This window comes from Eubalaena glacialis, chromosome 1 (assembly GCF_028564815.1).
Source record: "Eubalaena glacialis isolate mEubGla1 chromosome 1, mEubGla1.1.hap2.+ XY, whole genome shotgun sequence".
In the NCBI taxonomy this organism is placed as follows: Eukaryota; Metazoa; Chordata; class Mammalia; order Artiodactyla; family Balaenidae; genus Eubalaena; species Eubalaena glacialis.
Window position 1 is genome coordinate 32,048,638 of NC_083716.1, and position 19,103 is coordinate 32,067,740.

Genomic DNA, 19,103 nt, shown 5'->3' on the forward strand with positions numbered 1-19,103 from the left:
TATGCCACAACAACAACAAAAAACCCTCACATGTCAGGGTCTTTACAGAAGAAAGACTTATTTCTTGTTCATACTGCGTGTTCATCTCTGGTGTCTGGAAGCCCTTCCACACCATCCTCAGTCAGGACTAGGCTGATGGAGCAGCTGCTACCTGGAGCCTTGCTGATTTCTGTGGCAGAGCGAAAGAGAGTGTGACAAATCATACACTGCCTCTTATGACTGCCTAGGAGTGACACATCACTTCTACTCACATGTCATTGGCCAAAACAACTCATAACTCAACTCACGTTAAGAATGAAATGAACTAGAACTATCTGGTGGACGCCACTAATGATTCTCACGTGTGACATTCATCGACCAGGAAATGACCAGAATCCTTCTGTTTGTTTTCACATTTTTAAAATTTATTTATTTTATTTATTTATGGCTATGTTGGGTCTGTGTTTCTGTGCGAGGGCTTTCTCTAGTTGCGGCGAGCGGGGGCCACTCTTCATTGCGGTGCGCGGGCCTCTCACTATCGTGGCCTCTCTTGTTTCATTAAAGAATGTGGATTTATTGATGTGTCCTGGGTTTGTATCATAAGTTCAGACAAGATCTGAACTTGATCCAGACGCGCAGGCTCAGTAATTGCGGCTCACAGGCCCAGTTGCTCCGCGGCATGTGGGATCTTCCCAGACCAGGGCACAAACCCGTGTCCCCTGCATTGGCAGGCAGATTCTCAACCACTGAGCCACCAGGGAAGCCCTGTTTTCACATTTTACCTCGTCACTACTTCCCTACTGATATTTTAGATAAAGATATTTTAAAACCAGAATAAGACCACCTATCATTTGGAATGGACCTGCTTTTTAAACTGACCAGTTGTCGCCTGGCAAACTATCAGTGTGATCGGGCTTGTACAGGTTTAAATACAAATGATTAGAGAATCGCAGGGTTGGCAGCTCTAACCTCTCACCCGCTAAGGGCATCTCTTCTACAGTTTCTAAGGTGATAATTCTCAGATCTAATACCTTCCAGGGGAGGTGAGCCGGCTCACTTCGCCCATAACCTCTTCTTTGGGTGATGATGCCAAATTCCCTTTGCAGAACCATTTCCCCTCACATTGGAGGGACCCACGTTGGGCAGACTGTCAGCCAGGCCTAGGTCCTCCTTGGGCACATGACCCAAACCAGACTGTTATCAACCAGGGTCCTTGGACTCTTTGATCAATAGAAATTGATAAGAGGCCAGAGGAGAAATTCAGGCAAGGCTTTACTGGGACTCCTGCTGCAGCACCAGGGAGCGAAAACATGTAACAGGTTCTCTTGCTCACTCCCTGAGGGGGGCGAGCTGGCCCCTTATATGAGGTGAGGGTAAGGGTCAGGCCAGAAGGGTGACTTAGGTGGTCTGCCCACCCCGTTGGTGGTGTCGTGTGCAGGGTGTATGCACAGTACCCTGCTTCTGTTCCCGACATCTCAGAAGTGGCAGCTGGGGTTTTTGGTCTTTTTGTATCTTGTTGTTCATGATTTGCCCCAACTGCACACGCACACAGTTATTTTTAGTCCCTTATAGTTTCTTTGTATTTTGTTGCTTGAGGAGAGTTTTGTCCAGGTGCAAGCACTGCAGCAAAGGGCCCCAGGTCCCAGATCTCAGTCTGTCTCAAGACCAATCAGATCTTCTTCCTGGAGCTGGAGTCCTGGTCAAGGGGCAAAAGGGCCAAGCTACTTCAGAGCTGGTTTTCCCTGGGAGGATATCCTGAGAGGACTGTCTAGGAGTCCTTGCTGCTGAAGCCTCAGGAGCAACCCAGAGCTGGGGTCCCTGCCCTCTCTTCTTTCTGTGAGCTCCCTTACACTCAACCAAGCAATTCCCTTTCTTCTTAAATTAAAAAGAGTCTGTTTTGATGCTTATGACCAGAGAACCATGACTGACCCGGACTCTTAGGCCAGAGCACCCTCTGACTGGAGGTCTTAGCAATTCTTCTAAAGAAGTGACGTGTCCATCAGAGGGAGAGCTGGTGATCAGTGGATGCATAGCAAACAAAAAGAGTCAAAAAGGACCTTGCTGGCCTTGCCCATCCACAGACAGCCTAGTCAGAGGAAGCAGGGGCCATCAACTCAAGTTCCTCGGTCCAGCTCTCTGGTCCAGGTGTGATTCTATGCCCACCAAGCAAAGTTAGAAGCATAATTTATACCAGTTGTGCTGATTTAAATAGTCCAGTCATTGTAAACTGTATTTTCTCCACTTTATAGATTCACGCGGAAGCTGGAAGGAGTTACTTCACTTGCCTAAGACCTCACACGGTCCAGAAAGGCAGCCAAGGCTTTCCACACAGGCCTCTCTGAACTGTGCTGTCTCCCCAGCGTCCAGGCACCTGTGGATTCAGTTTAGCCATCACCGTGGAGTCTTGGGGACTGGAGGCCCCATGAGGCAGAGGCCACGTACGTCTTATGCAGCACAGCATCCCAGTGCCTGGATCCCCACACCCCGTTTTCCAGTATCACCTGCCTAAGCACATGGGGCCTCCACGCCTGTTAGTCAAGCCCCAAACCCAGGAGTCGGCTTCATTCTGATCTTCCCATGCCCTTCTCTCCCCTCCCCTGCCCCACATTTCTTCCATCATCAAGTCTCACTGCCTTTACCCCCGCAATAAGCCACAAACCTACTCACTCCTCTCCATCTCCACTGTCCTCATCCCAGGGCAGCCAGCATCACCACTCACTTGGACTCTGCTAACCAGTCTCCAGGTTAACACTTGTGTCCCCTATAATCCAGGCTCCACAGAGAAGCCAGTAATCATTGTCGACATCAGTTAGATCATCCCCTCTCCCCCTCAAAACCCCTGTAAGTCTTCCCATTGCCCTACGATGGAAATCTTACCATGCCCTGCCTGCTCACATCACGGGCCCCTAGCTCACTCTGTCTTTAACCTCTTCCAGGTCCCTCCCTGCAGGTACACTGGCCTCCCTCTGGTCCCAGCACACGAAGCCTGCTTCAGCCCCGGGACTTTGCATTTCCTGTTCCCTCCGCCTGGGACCCTCTTCTCATCTTTCACGTGCATCTTTTTTTTTTTTTTAATTTTATTTATTTATATTTTTGGCTGCGTTGGTCTTCGTTGCTGCACACGGGCTTTCTCTAATTGCGGCAAGCAGGGGCTACTCTTCTTTGTGGTACGAGGGCTTCTCATTGCGGTGGCTTCTCTTGTCGCAGAGCACAGGCTGTAGGTGCGTGGGCTGAGTAGTTGTGGCTCACAGGCTCTAGAGCGTAGGCTCAGTAGTTGTGGCCCACGGGCTTACTTGCTCCGCGGCATGTGGGATCTTCCCAGACCAGGGCTTGAACCGGTGTCCCCTGCATTGGCAGGCGGATTCTTAACCACTGCGCCACCAGGGAAGTCCTTCTTAAATGTCAGCTCTCAGAGACGTCTAAAGCAACTGCCTCCTGGTCGCTCCGGTCACTCTTCCCTGACGCCCCGCTTGCTCCTCCACAGTGGTTTTTGCTCTTTTGTTCTGATTGTTGTCCGTCTGCCTCGCTGGAACATACATTCCCTAAGAGTTCGGGCCTCATTTGTCTTTATCACCAAGCCCAGGACAGTGCCCAGAATAATACGTGACATAGAGAAGTTGTCAAAAAGATTTGTTGAGTAAATGAATGAATGCACTCATTGAAATGACCAAATGATTGGTTTTAATTGTTCTGTTGACCTGAGACTCCAACTCCTTCATTGCTTTAAAGAAGCAAACTCCTAACAAAGAACTCATAAGAATTATAAGGCAGCCCACATTCATGGCTTCCTCCAGCTCTGTGAGGCTCCCCATCAAAATGTGAGAACAGAAACGGGGTGAAGCTAACTCACCGCCACGCGGCTCTTTGCCTAAGGCGTGTGCTCACTGAGGCAGCTACAGCCTCCAACACAGAGCGGGCCCCAGCCCCCATCTCCCAGGCCCCTGCATCGACGCTGGTGATGTGTTGACTCCATCATTGCTGGGACGGGGATCACGCCACAGCCCGGCAGCTGGAGGTGGAGTGGCCAGCCTCCCTCAGCCTGTGTAACCCATTGTTTCTAAAGAGATGTTGGTGCAGGAGTCGCCAAGCTCTCAGGCCAGCTCTGGGTTCTTTGCTGAGAAGGAGGTATAACCAAGGAAGGGGCTTGAAAAGTAAAAAGGACAGAAAATGAAGACAACGAAGATAGATGACCTGGCCCTTACACAGTGGCCATGAAGCAGGAGACCATCTTCCCCAAGGGGTGGGCCAAAGACTCGGCTACTCCCCTGACCATAAATGGCTTGGCCAGAGCTCTCTGGGAGCCACCTCTTCTCCTGTCACCCTTGCTCTCCCAGCTGGATGCTCCTACAAACGCAAGACACAAGCCAATAACACCAGCAAGAAACGAGGTTGCCGAGGGCAGTGTTTGGAGGAAGCTCTCGGGAGGCTGTCGGAAATGGTGAGTGAGAGTTAGCGTCTTTCCTCTGCCTAACTTTCATTTCTCTCTATAAAAAACAATCCCCTGACTTTTAAATTTGACATCTCCTAATTCAAATATAACTGTGCCCTTGGGACAAGGAAGTTAAGGAGCTTGGCTTTTAATTATTTTCCAATGTACAATCATTTAAAAACATTCTATCTAGTATTTGCTGATTCCATCTTATATTTTAATATTAAGGTTTTGTTTTTAAAACCCCACATACAAGGGTGCAAAGTAAATGTTTCAGCTAAATTCAGTTCCCAGTTGAAGCAATGGGTCCGACCCGTGCCTTTATACTTATTTGTTCAGTCTGCCTTCTGCTATGTGATCAGTAACAGGGAGAGTCATAAGTTGCATCAGAAACCTTCCACCTTTCTTTTTTTTTTTTAATTAATTTAATTAATTAATTTTTTTTTGGCTGTGTTGGGTCTTTGTTGCTGCACGTGGGCTTTCTCTAGTTGCAGTGAGCGGGGGCTACTCTTCGTTGCAGTGAGCGGGCTTCTCATTGCAGTGGCTTCTCTCGTTGCAGAGCACGGGCTCTAGGCGCGTGGGCTTCAGTAGTTGCGGCACCCGGGTTCAGTAGTTGTGACTCACGGGCTCTAGAGCACAGGCTCAGTAGTTGTGGCACATGGGCTTAGTTGCTCCGCGGCATGTGGGATCTTCCCGGACCAGGGCTCGAACCCATGTCCCCTGCATTGGCAGGCGGATTCTCAACCACTGTGCCACCAGGGAAGCCCTTCCACCTTTCTTATTGACTTGATACACGTTTGCTTATGACTCAGTCGAATGAAGCTTGGTAAGTTAGAAGAGGCTTCTGTGATTCCTTTTTAAAGAGATTGTTGAAAGGAGTTGACATCTAGGAGTAAAGTCTGTTAGAAGCATGAACACGTGAACAAATGTAGGATGGGAGGGGTGAGCAACAGTAAGACTGAAGGGCTGTCAGGCCCAGGTTAGAGTGGTGACCTCTCCCACCTCTAGGCCTCAGGGGGTGCGGAGGGGCCCTGCCTGCTGGCACCACATTGGAAGAGCTCTCTTGATCCAGAACCCACATTTCTATCTACTAGGAGCTGGGGGCATAGCCAGACTAGAGACTTGGGGGTCAGAATTCAACAGTCAGGACCCAGTTCCTGAGGAAAGGGCAGTTCAGGGAGGGTTCAGAAGGTTAGGAAGAAGGCTGTCCTCTAAAGAAGACGCCCTCTGCATTCTTGTTTCTTGAAAATCTTTTTTTTTTCCCCAATAAATTTATTTTATTTTATTTATTTATTTATTTTTGGTTGCATTGGGTCTTTGTTGCTGCACGCGGGCTTTCTCTAGCTGTGGTGAGCGGGGGCTACTCTTCATTGCGGTGCATGGGCTTCTCATTGTGGTGGTTTCTCTTGTTGCAGAGCGTGGACTGTAGGCATGCTGGCTCAGTAGTTGTGGCTCGCGGGCTTTGTTGCTCCGCGGCACGTGAGATCTTCCTGGACCAGGGCTCAAACCCGTGTCCCCTGCATTGGCAGGCAGATTCTTAACCACTGCGCCACCAGGGAAGCCCTCTTGAAAGTCTTTTAACAAGATGTTAAAACTTAAGAAAAGGAAAAAAAAAGGAGTTGAATTCAGGCTTTGGAGTTGGGAAGATCTGTGATCTAGCCTCTCCCACTTACCAGCTGGGGACCTTGAGAAAACTGTCCTGGTCTCGGTCACCTCAGCCATGGTGTGGAGATGAGAGACCGCTCCCCTTGTGGGGAGGTTATGAGTGCAGCATGTGACCACTCACTCATAACAGTGCCTGGTGGTTATCCCGTCTCCCCTCCTTCCCATCACAAACAGCGGACTCCTAATGAGTGACAGCCACTGAGATCTGAGGTACCTTCAGAACCATTATGTAGATATCACATAGTGCTTAGACTAGCAATGAGCGCCTTGTACCAAATCCCAGTACTTTGAATATTGCTAATCCATGTAGACAATTCCATCCAACAAGATCTTCCCAGGGGCTTCCCTGTGCCTCGCTCTGTGCTGACTAGGCCATGAAGAATATGACACCACGTGATCCTCCACCTGGAGTATTTTATAGTTTCAAAAGAGCTGCCACAGACATTATTTCCTTCGGGCTTAGTTAATGGTATCCCTGTTTTGAGGATGGAAAAACAGTGCCTGGGAGAACAGATTTGTTGTGAGGAAATGGAGACCAGAGAGTTTGATTCACTTTCCCCAGGCCACACAGCTACTAAGTGGCTGAGTCTGGACTCAAATCCAGATCAGGGGGCTCCAAGCCCAGGGTTGCCTTGCCCCACCCAGCTGCCTCTCTAAAGGACACTGCGTGAGATTCTTCTCCACCCACATTTACGTGATGTTTTTCTTTCCATGAGAGCACTGTAGTGTGCTTCTACAAAATATAAATGTCTTTCTGAAATTAGCCAAAACCTTCATCATCCAAATGTTGATAAACAGCACGTGCAATGGCCCACTTGTTGCTGCTCCTCCCTTCTGCTGTCCCTCCAAAGGAAGCTTTGTCCTGGGCCTGCTGACATCAGTACCCAGTGCTCACTGATGAGATAAGGCTCTGGGCAGCTGCGTTTGATGCAGAGACCATCCGGTGTCCTCTGCAGGCTCAGTTGGCATTACCATGAAAGGTAGCGGTTAGGTCCCTTGAGCAGGAAGACCCTGACCTAAGGTGGCCCAGATGTCCCTCTTGTCCTAATACTGTCCTGGAAGTGGAGGTGCAGAATAATTGGGGGCTCCAGTTATTCTGCAGAAACTCTAGGAGTCCTGAGGAAGCCTGTAATGTAGTAGAAAGAGGCTGTCACCAAAAGACCCAGTCGTGTGAATTTGGGCAACTTGTTCAAATTCTTCATCGAATTTCTTCTCTATAAAGTGAGGGCCCCCTGTTGCTAAGAGACAGAGAAGTGAAGAGTCGCCACTGAAGCGTGCTGGCTGGCTGGGGCCATCCTAATTGAAAGACATAATCTCTGGGGCAGGGGGTAGGGGGAACTATACATTGTAGGCGCTTGAAACATTTTTAGTTCACAAAGGAACTTCTCATTCATTAACCTCTCTGAATTCCAACCTTCCAGAAAGCTAGCTAAAACAGGTGTCTCATCAATTTTGCATATATTGGGACTATTGCCTCTAGAACCATCTTCCAGCTTGGATTTGAGTCACATGGACCAATCCCACTTGGCCTGTTTTAAGAGATAAGCTCCAACTGTTCTCATTTATCCGTGAGGTAATTTCTGAGGAGTCCCTGGGCCTCAGCTTCCTCTTCTGTAAAATGAGAGTTCTGCCCTCTTGCACTGTTGGTGGGAATGTAAATTGATACAACCACTATGGAAAGCAGTATGGAGATTCCTTAAAAAACTAAAAATAGAACTGCCATATGACCCAGCAATCCCACTACTGGGCATATACCCTGAGAAAGCCATAATTCAAAAAGAGACATGTACCACAATGTTCATTGCAGTACTATTTACAATAGCCAGGACATGGAACCAACCTAAATGTCCATTGACTGATGAATGGATAAAGATGTGACACATATATACAATGGAATATTACTCGGTCATAAAAAGGAATGAAATTGAATTATTTGTAGTGAGGTGGATGGACCTAGAGACTGTCATACAGAGTGAAGTATGTCAAAAACAGAAAAATACCATATGCTAACGCATATATATGGAATCTAGAAAAATGGTACTGATGAACCTACTGGCAGGGCAGGAATAAAGACGCAGATGTAGAGAATGGACTTGAGGACACGAGGTGGGAGGGGAGGCTGGGATGTAGTGAGTGAGTAGCACTGACATATATACACTACCAAATGTAAAATAGATAGCTAGTGGGAAGCTGCTGCAGAGCACAGGGAGATCAGCTCGGTGCTCTGTGACGACCTAGAGGGGTGGGATAGGGAGGGTGGGAGGGAGGTGCAAGAGGGAGGAGATATGGGGATATATGTGTACGTATAGCTGATTCACTTTGTTGTACAGCAGAAACTAACACAATGTTGTAAAGCAGTTATACTCTAATAAAGATGTATAAAAAAAAATGAGAGTTCTGAGGTAGATGATCTTGAAGGCACCTCAGGTCTGAAATGTTAGGATTCTCTTGGATTCTCTAATCCTTCCCAATCTTCCCATTGTTGGCTAACATTTAATTTTAAAACTTAGCAAACACATTGCTTCTAGAATGACAGAACCAGGTCTTGGGAGGCTTCAGGAAGATCAGGAGCTGGAGTTTAAGCCAAGCTGTGGGGAACCAGGGAGGCTGGGGCTGAATGAGAGCCCAGCCAGGAGGCATGAATCAGGGGAGGTGGACACGAACGGGGGGCGGGGCAGGGGTCCGGAAAGTAGAAACATAACCACTTCAGCTCCCTGAACAAGGGACAGAAAGCGTCGCCAGCTGAGTTGGAGCGAAATCCACCCATTTTTCACATCCAGGCAGGGAAGGGACTGGGTAAAGAGCAGCCTGGAAAAACTGGCATCAAAGACCCCAAACTGGAGTGACAGGAGGTGGGGACAGGGAGAAGGAAGGAGCCACTGGAGGCCCTGGGCAGGGTCTGACCCGGGTAGGTGGGCACGTGGGCAGGCTAACATGTTGGTGTCCCATTGAGCCCGCAATCTTTAAATATTGATGCCATATTTGGGGGGAGAGGTAAGGCTGGGTGCTGAGTGAGGGGAGGGCACAGAGGGTTAGCATCTCCTCTGTCGTTCTGACCAGCTCAGCTCCAGCCTGGAACCCCTGCCTCGGACTCTGCAAAGACAGAAGCTTGTCTTCCTCAGCTTCTCCTCCTGGGAGGGGGTTGAAGGAGCAGGTGTTCTTGTTGGAGCCCCTGGGGGGTCTTACTTCCCACCCCAAGAAGAAAGCGCCGTCACTTTACACAGTTTCCTCCCTGAAAGGAGTTCCGGGGGAAAAAAACAATTTTTAGCACTCTGCTGAATTTCTAGTAATGCTTCTGCTGCCCTTTTGGGTCAGGACTGCTCAGGCAATAGCTTCACTGGCTGGTCCCTTAATCCGGCCCTGGTTGAGGACCTGGAAAAGGAGAGAGAGGTTGAAGACCTGCCTTGATGCTGAGGGAGGAACTCATGACCTCAGGCTCCACTGCCCCCCTGCCATCTTTTGGGGCCAAGATTGGGAGGGGAGTCTGGGACTGACTGAGCCTGTGGGTCAGTAAATTCTCCTGGAATCCGCCAGGGTCAGTGACATTTGGTGGAGGAGTGAGGAGCCTGGCTGACCATTCCTGGGAGCTCTAATGTTTCCTTCTCTCTTCCAGAGTTTTTCACTGAACTTCACACTGCCGGCCAACACGGTGAGTACAGCAGTCCCCGTTGACCAGGCAGGTCAGCAAAGATCAATGCAGAGTTGACACTGGGCTTCCAGGATGCCATCACACAAAGCTCATTGGAGCAACAAGTTACACAGGTTTCAAAGGCACTACGAAGAGCTGGGGGTGCTGAGAGAAATGTTTTCGATTATAAAAAGTATAAATACACATTTTGAAAAGGAAAACAGCAAAAAACCAAAACAGCTAAATTGCCATCAGCAGAAAACACTGGGGACACTAATTCCAGTCCTGTCTGATTCTACATAAATTTTGACTTTTGTTGCTTTTGTACCATGGTCTTCTTATTCTACCCATAATTTTATATGATAAATGTTTTCCATCCACCTTTATAACCGTACTGAGGGTGGTCATATGATATTTCTTCAAGTGAATTATTTCTTTAAGTGATTAATCACTATTAGGAATGATTTTGTGATAAACGTAGGTATAGATAAATCCTTGTCAGCACTTGAGCTGATTTCCTTAGAATGTAGCCTAGAAGGGGAATTATTGGGTTAAGAAGAATGAATGTTTTATGGCTCTGGATTGTGACATTTAGTTGCAAGTCCAAATGGAGATTTGCAGTTGATGATGGTGGACCGTTTCAGTCCAGAATCGACCCTCCATCTTCTGTTTTCGTGTTGTGTAGAGATAACACGCCAGGATTGTTTTCTGACCAGAGGTGCTGCTGTGATGGAGCCAGGTGTTTTCCTGGCCCAGTTTTTCAGTGGTTTTGGCTGTGCCAAAATTTTCTGGAAAGTCATATGGTTATTCAAAGAGAATAAACTGAATCGCCAGGAAAGGGGACGCTTAAGCCCGTGGCCATGTTTACTGTACCATGGGGGCAACATTCTGGAGAGCAGCAGATAGGTAGAACATCGAGACTCACTGCCGGCCCTTCTGCTGCCACACTGGCGGCCCTGACATCTGTCCGTGACTCCCCGGCACCTGCTCTACCCTCCCGGCGCGGCCCTGCCTTCTGAACCTCCCTGACTCACTCTGTCCCCTGCTTCTGCCTCCGCCTGTTGTCTGCAGACAAATTCCCCTATCCCTCTCCTTACCTGTCAAAACCTTTGAATATGGCCACTGCTGGCACTTTCCCCCTGGCTGCTCGAAGCCAGCAGGTCCGTAGAGACCCCAGGTTCTGTCTTATCCTGGCTTGGCCCAGCCTACGAAGGTAACTCAGAGAAGCAAGAAGCCGTTGCTTGGGGCGGTGAGGGTGAACGGGTTGAGAGGGAGGCCCTTACCCTGTTAGTCATCACTTTGGGAGCATCTCCTTGGTTCACAGCACATTTCTCTGAGAACTGTCCCTCCTCCCTTTGAACCTATGTAGGACAACAGCCACCCCAGCCTGCCTGGGACTGTCTGGTTTTAGCACTGAATGTGCTACCACCTAGGCAATTTCCGTGGAAAACCAGGACGGCTGGCCACCCTACCTGGCAGTTATATTTCTACCATAGAACCCTTCCCTTTTGGTGCAGCTGGATGACTGGGAACACCAGAGCCCTGGGAAGTGGGGAAAGGTGGATACTCAGCTCATGAGAGCTTCTCTGCAGAGAGTTGGGGACAGGGCCACATATGCAAGTCAGCCCCTACTGGGCCATACTGAACTGTCAAGTATAAAAACTGGGTTGGGATGCTGCATTTTGTTATGGAAGGCAGAGTAGTCCAACGGTTAAGAGCTTGGACCCTGGAGCCAGGCCACTCGGCATCTGCCACTTAGGGCTGTGTGACCTTGCACAAGTTACTTGACTTCTCTGTGCCTCACTCTTCTCTTCTGTAAAATAGGGATCGTTATAGTCCTGCTTCACTGGCTATGGTGAAGAATAAATGAGTCGATACAGGAAAAGTACTTGAACAGCCTGGCACATAGTAAGTTCTCCATAAGCATTAGCTGGTACGATTAGCAGGTGTTCATGAGGGCAGAAAAATCCATCTGGAAAGAGAAAGAAGGAAGCAAAGAGGCAGAGAAAAGTACAGGTGAAAGGCCATTCTGCCCAGGAGTGATGGAGAGATCCCAGGAGGGATGGCTTTGGTCCTGACAAGTTCCCGGTCCCCAGCTTCAGTCCCTAGAGAGACCAGATTCCCACTGCCCATGGGCTCCATGAGGTACCCCTGAATCCTTAGAGGTAACTCATTTTGGGGGGCCAAAGCCAGCCCAAGTGAATTTCTGCAACCTGAAGACAAAACATCTTACCCAAAACGATATGCAACTCTTGGCATCACCCTGAGAAATAGAACCCTTAAGGTAAATGCAGTTTTAAAGTGGGGGTGGGGTGAGATTGTGCTTCAGTAAAACTGTAGCTATTTATTTTTAAAAATTTTTTAAATTTTATTTATTTATTTATTTATTTATTTTTTAACATCTTTATTGGAGTATAATTGCTTTACAATGGTGTGTTAGTTTCTGCTTTATAACAAAGTGAATCAGCTATACATATACATCTATCCCCATATCTCCTCCCTCTTGCGTCTCCCTCCCACCCTCCCTATCCCACCCCTCTAGGTGGTCACAAAGCACCAAGCTGATCTCCCTGTGCTATGCGGCTGCTTCCCACTGGCTGTTTTACATTTGGTAGTGTATATATGTCCATGCCACTCTCTCACTTCGTCCCAGCTTACCCTTCCCCCACCCCGTGTCCTCAAGTCCATTCTCTACGTCTGTGTCTTTATTCCTGTCCTGCCCCTAGGTTCTTCAGAACCATTTTTTTTTAGATTCCATATATATGTGTCAGCATACGATATTTGTTTTTCTCTTTCTGACTTATTTCACTCTGTATGACAGACTCTAGGTTCATCCACCTCACTACAAATAGTTCAATTTCGTTTCTTTTTATGGCTGAGTAATATTCCATTGTATATATGTGCCACATCTTCTTTATCCATTCATCTGTTGATGGACACTTAGGTTGCTTCCATGTCCCAGCTATTGTAAATAGAGCTGCAATGAACATTGTGGTACATGGCTCTTTTTGAATTATGGTTTTCTCAGGGTATATGCCCAGCAGTGGGATTGCTGGGTCATATGGTAGTTCTATTTTTAAAAACTGTAGCCATTTAAGTACCAAGTGTCAATACCTGGTTAGCAAATCTCTCCTTTGATGGGAGCTCTCTGGGAAAGAGGCTTAGGCTTGGAATGCAAACATCCACATTCAGGTTAGATTTATGGTTATCTATGAGACCTGGGAGAAGACCTATAACTTCTCTGAGATCTGGATCTTTTTTTTTTTGTTGTAAAATAGAGACATAACTGTCAAAAGTCCAAGCCCCTGGGATTCCAGTGTAGTCACTGAGGTTGATGAGAATATTTACTATATAACAGGTCTGGTCAGAGCTTTGCCAAGTTTAAAGCTTATACTCCTGGTGCTCATTTGATCCTCTTACCAATCCTAGAGGTAGGTACTCACAGCCCTATTTTATACATGAAGAAATGAGGCTCGTTAGCTTGTGAGTGGAGAAATCGCCATTTCATTCCGGCTAGTGTGAGCCTAGGACTCGTGCTCTTAACCCCACACGGCACCACCTCGCATAGCTTACACGGGTCAGTTGCTAATGTGGAACTCTGTGCTCTGAGATTTATTGATCCAGATAAGACTCTCATCTGAAATATCTCACAAATGGGTAAAACCCAGTGCCCCTCCTTGAGTGGAGATGTGAAATGGGAACATGTACTGTACTCATTCAGTGTAGAATTATCCCAGGAGCATGGATAATTCACAACTTCAGATACCTGCCCAAGCCATTTGCTTCATTGCAGTTTGGAAACAAGTAAGGCCTCCTTAAAGAGCCTGGCTTCCACTGGTATTTAACTTTTTTCCCTTCTAGCAAAAGGGACAAGTAGACCCAAAGTGTGCTGGGAAGCGTGTGGGGACTTGGGACAGGAGAAAACCTTTTTGAGTTCTGAAACCTGTTATGGCACATCCACAGGGTGAATAATGAGGACCTCACCTGAATTTCTGATTTATCTCTCCTTGTAACCCAATTTTTATTCCTTCTTACCTGGGAAGCAATCAAGGAGGGTTCTGTTTGGCAGTTGTTTTTAATAGAAAGTTTAGCAAAGGGATATACTTTAGGCATTACAGCTTAACCTTGGACAGACTGTGTTGTGTGATGTGCATTCTATAGATTTTGTTTTCTTAAGATGTATGTTCTTTTTCCACCCAGACTTCCTCCCCAGCTGTTACCAGTGGGAAAGGAGCAGTAAGTATATCACTTAAATTATGGAGCCTTAGTTTGGTCATTTAGAAAATGGGGATAATGCTGTACCCATCTCATGCATTCGTTTTGAGGATTAAAGTTTGATATGTGAACTGTCACCAAGCACAGAATCTTCCTCAACTATTATTCTTATGACCAACTCAGTTCAAAAGGGAAGGAGAACACGCAAAATCACAGATGATTCCCAAAGTGTTGAACAAAAGAAGCTAGACACAAGAGACTACATACTTTCTACCTGCATCTAGATGACGTTGAAAAACAGACAAGACTAACCTACAGTGATGGATTTCAGGATAGAGGTTACACATGCAGTGACTGGAATGGAGCCCGAGGGGCTTCTGGGGGGCTGGTAACGTTGTTTCTTCATATGGGTGCTGGTTACATGGGTGGGTTCATCACGTGAAAAGTCATCAAGCTGTATATTTATAATGTATATACTTTTACGTATTATGTTATTCTTTAATAAAATCACCCCCCCCAAAATGAAGAATCCAGTATTATACGACAGTTTCATATGTGTAGGGATTCTGAACACTATCTTTGGTATTTTCAAATAATCTGCAAATCTGAAAACTTATGGGGCTACAAGCATGGCTATTTCCACTCAGATCAAAGCAAAATGGGAGTCTGAAAATTAATTGGCTGATGTATTTAATGTAAATAAATAAAAAAATTCATATCAAAATGGTGTGGGATACACTAAAACCTTTTACTTTTTGCCAGACTAATAGATAAAAATGGTATCTAATTGTTGCTTTGAACTGTATTTCAGCTCTTCCTATGTTGATGCAACGTTTGTATTTCTTTTCCTAGGAATGGCCTGTTCATATATTTGTCCAATTTTCTACTGAATTATCGCCCTTTTCCAATTGATTTAAACTATGTACATTAACGCCTATGAAAATGAGCCATTTGTCATGTACGTTGCAAACAATTTTTCACTGTATTTCATTACCCTTTTGATTTTGTGTACGATACCTAGGGTCCATGTAGGGTTTTGTTTTACTTTTAATCAACCGAACTCTTCCTTTTTTCCGGGAGAACCTGACTATTTTCTCTGTGCAGGACTGTGGACCCTCTCTTGGGTTAGCAGCTGGCATCCCATCCCTGGTAGCCACAGCCCTGCTGGTGGCCTTACTATTTACTCTGATTCACCAAAGAAGAAGCAGTAGTGAGTCCACTGAGGTGATTAGCAGCTTCTTTGGGTCTGGACGTGTTGGCAAGAATCGGTATTTGATGAACTGGCTTTGGGCTGAGGGTGTCAGGACCCATGTCTGTTTTCTGAGGACAAGGTGGTGGATGTTTCTGTGCCTCAATTTCTGTCTCAGACTCATGACATTATCCTCCAGGCAGAGCTGATTTGTCACACAACCCTTATGTCACTTGAGGATGGTATCTGGGGTGGCAAAAAGTAGCAGCGGAGAGGGACGTTTGTTGCTACGGCAAACACGTCAGTACAGTGGGTGTGTTTTCTAACCTTGAGAAACAAGGCCACAAGCTTCACAAAGAGGATGGAGGTGATCTTAGGAAAGATGGGAGACAAAGAGACCCTGAGGCGTCTATCGTAGGGATACGTCCAGGAGTGTGTGACTCTATCTTTGTCCTTTTCCCACTTCTGAACACACATTAGTCACAAGGGAATCTCCCGACCCCACCCCATCCAAATACCAGATTGCTCTGGAGACCAGGCTCAGAATTCAAGGGCCACCCTGACCCATGTCCAGCCAGGCTCCATGGTTGTGATACAACTGTGTTGTGTGGACTCTGGGCTCTAATTCCATCCTTATTTATGAACATTCCTGATTGTTCTCACAGTGGTAGGTGTTAACGGGGAGTAAAAAACGTAGGTTCTAACCCTGGCTCTGCCACTGTACGATTTATATGATCCTGGACAAGTGACTTAACATTTTCTGTTTCTTGGTTAGTTCAACTCCAAAATAAGAGTCATAAAAACTACCCACCTCAGGAATTCCCTGGCGGTCCAGTGGTAAGGACTCCGTGGTCTCAGTGGCCAAGGGCCAGGGTTCAATCCCTCCTTGCCGTTGTGGGGAACTAAGATCCCACAAGCTGCGCAGTGCGGCCAAAAAGAAAAAAAATATACCCACCTTATTCATTTAATTAAAAAAATTTTTAAAAAAATTTTTGGCTGTGTTGGGCCTTCATTGTGGCACGCGGGCTTTCTCTAGTTGCGGCAAGCGGGGGCTACTCTTCACTGTGGTGCGCAGGCTTCTCATTGCGGTGGCTTCTCTTGTTGCGGAGCACGGGCTCTAGGTGCGCAGGCTTCAGTAGTTGTGGCACGCAGGCTCAGTAGTTGTGGCTCGCGGGCTCTAGAGCGCAGGCTCAGTAGTTGTGGTGCACGAGCTTGGTTGCTTCGCGGCATGTGGGATCTTCCTGGACCAGGGCTCGAACCCATGTCCCCTGCATTGGCAGGCGGATTCTTAACCACTGCGCCACCAGGGAAGTCCCTACCCAACTTATTTTAAGAGGTGAGCGGAGGTGTAAGGATGGAATGAGATCATGGGTATAAAGATGTGTTGACAAGCTGTAAACTTTAAATATATTAAGAAATATTGTGGTTGTTGGTGGTATTATTTAAGTAATGGTTCCTCAATCTTTCAGGGCACTTTAAAATCATCTTGGAGGCTATGAAAATACCAACCACCAAAACCAATTAAATCAGAATCTCTGAATGATAGAGCTGTGGCATTGGTACCAAAAATATCCCAACATTTTATGATAGATCACGCTAAACAGATACTAAAGTAGAGAGAATAGTATAACGAATCTAGTTATTAACAATGGCCAATCTTGTTTCATCTCCGCTTCCACACACTTTTCCACACTGTCAACCTGGATTATTTTTGAAATAATTCACAGTGGTATCTCTTGTTTATGTTTTTTCTGGGAGGGGGCAGTTATTATCTGTTTGTTTATTTTGTTTTATTTTTAAAGCTCTCTGGTGATTCTAATGTGCAGCCAGGTTTAAGAACCGCTGATTTTAATCATGGTCATGGGCAAATGCTGTAACCTTTCATTTCTTCTTCTTCTTTATTTTGTTTTATTTTTTAAAACAACTTAGGAAAGTGAGAGGCCTTGTGAAATTTCAGAAATCTATGACAGTCCCAGGATAGCTGAGGTAAGAACTCTTGGTTATAAACACTATGCATCAATTACATGGCAAACAAGCTAAGGGTCTTAAAGCCTCTGGTGTACAGGAGAAGTACAGGGTAAGCACAAAGGAGTTTCTCATTATATTTTTACTGGCTGGACAGGAATTCAAGATTTATTTAATATTAGAAAATTAATTTAATATCACTTATTTCACTGGTAAAAGAGAAAAATCATGTGATCATTTCCATAGAAGAGAATTCAAAAATATTATACAGCCATTTGTGATGTGAACTCCTAGCAAACCAAAAATTTAAAAGGCACTTCCTTAACTTGAAACAAGACATCTTTAAAAAAAAAAAAAGTACAGCAAATATCATACCTAAAGGTAAAATGTTAATGATTCTTTTTCAAATCAGAAACAAAACAAGGGTGCTCACTGTTACCAGTTCTATTTGATATTATACTTTAGGCCCTAGTCAATGCAGCAGGATGAGAAAAAGAAGTAGAAATTAACTCAATGCAGGAGAATCCTTTCACAATGTATATGTACGTCAAATAATCACACTATTCTCTTTAAATATCTTGCAATTTTATTTGTCAATTATACCTCAATAAAGATTTAAAAAAAAGAAAAAGAAGCAGAAAGCATAAGACTGGAAAAGAAGAAACAAAAATGTCATTATTTACAGATGATATGATTATCTACATAGAAAAGCCAAATTATCTACAGATAAATGAATAGAATTAACAAGATATTTTAACAAGTTTACTGGTTATAAAATCAATATTAAAAAGTAATTCACATTTCTAAAAATCAATAACAATTAATTAGAAAAAGTAATTTTTAAAAAATACCATTTTGTAGTGGTAATAAAAATACACAGAATGATGAGGAATAAATCTAACAAAAACATTTAATCCCTTTATGGAGAATAATAAAACTTCAGTAAAAGATATTAAGTAAGACCTAAATAATGGGAGTTAGTATTTAATGCTCCTGGATAAGAAGACTCAATAGTATACAGATATCAAACAACTTCAAATTGATCTATATAATAAACGTAATTCCAATATAAACCTCAACAAATATTTTTCATGGAACTCAATAAGATGCTTCTAAAATCTATACAGAAGAAGACAGAAAAAAATTTTAAGTACCAGCAGACAGATAGAACAAATAGAAAACAAATAGGAAGATGGTAGATTAAAACCCAACCATATCAATGATCACATTGATGATGTCCAATGTCTTGAAAACTATTTGTTCCAAACATTTTGTCTGATGCTTGGTTGTTTCAGGTGGGAGGGTAAGTCTGGCTGCTGTTACTCCAACTTGGCCAGAAGCAAAAGTCTTTGATGTATTTTTTTTTAAACCTGTTTGTTTTCTCAAGAATCCTAGGAGGTTACCCACACAGGAGAAGAATATCATGGGAGCAGAAGAAGGCCACATATACATGAAGACTGTTTCAGGAAGTGAGGAGCCCATTCGTGACACTCACCGTCCTGCTGTCGAAGTGGAGAGAAGGAGGGGATTGTGGTGGCTTATTCCCAGACTGAGCCTGGAGTGATGCAGCACAGCCAAGGAGCAGATCTGGAGCTGGAACAGAGCTAAGCACACAGGGATTTGTGCTTGGAGTGAGTAGAGACGCCACGCTGCTTCTTAACCAATCCAAATTTCATTTGCAGATCTGGAAAACTTTAGGGTTGACTTTACTCTTCAAGGGACAGATCTGATAAGGTTCATTCCAACGCTCAGACCTTGTGGTTTAATAAGCAGTGAAGTCATTGTGCATCCAAAAGGAGCCCTTGGATCCTGCTCCTGACCCTGGTGGGGATTTGCTTTTCTTTGTGATTTGGGGAAAAGAGTTTGATTTCTCAGTGACTTGCCTCCTCATCTTTTTTCATATCCATTTTCTCAAAAAAGCCATCAGACCTGGCTTCCATGGGCAAGTTGGCCAAGGCTAACATGGTGCAAGTTGGGATATAAATGAAACGTACAGGGGATGTGTGAGGAGAAGCAGTTCCTTATTTCTGAAC

At 45.4% G+C, this 19,103-nt stretch overlaps 1 protein-coding gene across 1 annotated transcript; it reads left to right on the forward strand.

Annotated features, from left to right (window-relative positions):
- The first annotated feature begins 2,401 nt into the window (after positions 1-2,401).
- OPALIN (oligodendrocytic myelin paranodal and inner loop protein) lies at positions 2,402-18,634 on the forward strand. Its single transcript, XM_061189893.1, has 7 exons — positions 2,402-2,417; positions 4,314-4,417; positions 9,687-9,722; positions 13,902-13,937; positions 15,021-15,140; positions 17,035-17,091; positions 18,458-18,634. The coding sequence occupies exons 1-7, from the start codon at positions 2,402-2,404 to the stop codon at positions 18,632-18,634; spliced, it is 546 nt and encodes a 181-aa protein (XP_061045876.1).
- The last annotated feature ends 469 nt before the right edge of the window (positions 18,635-19,103 follow it).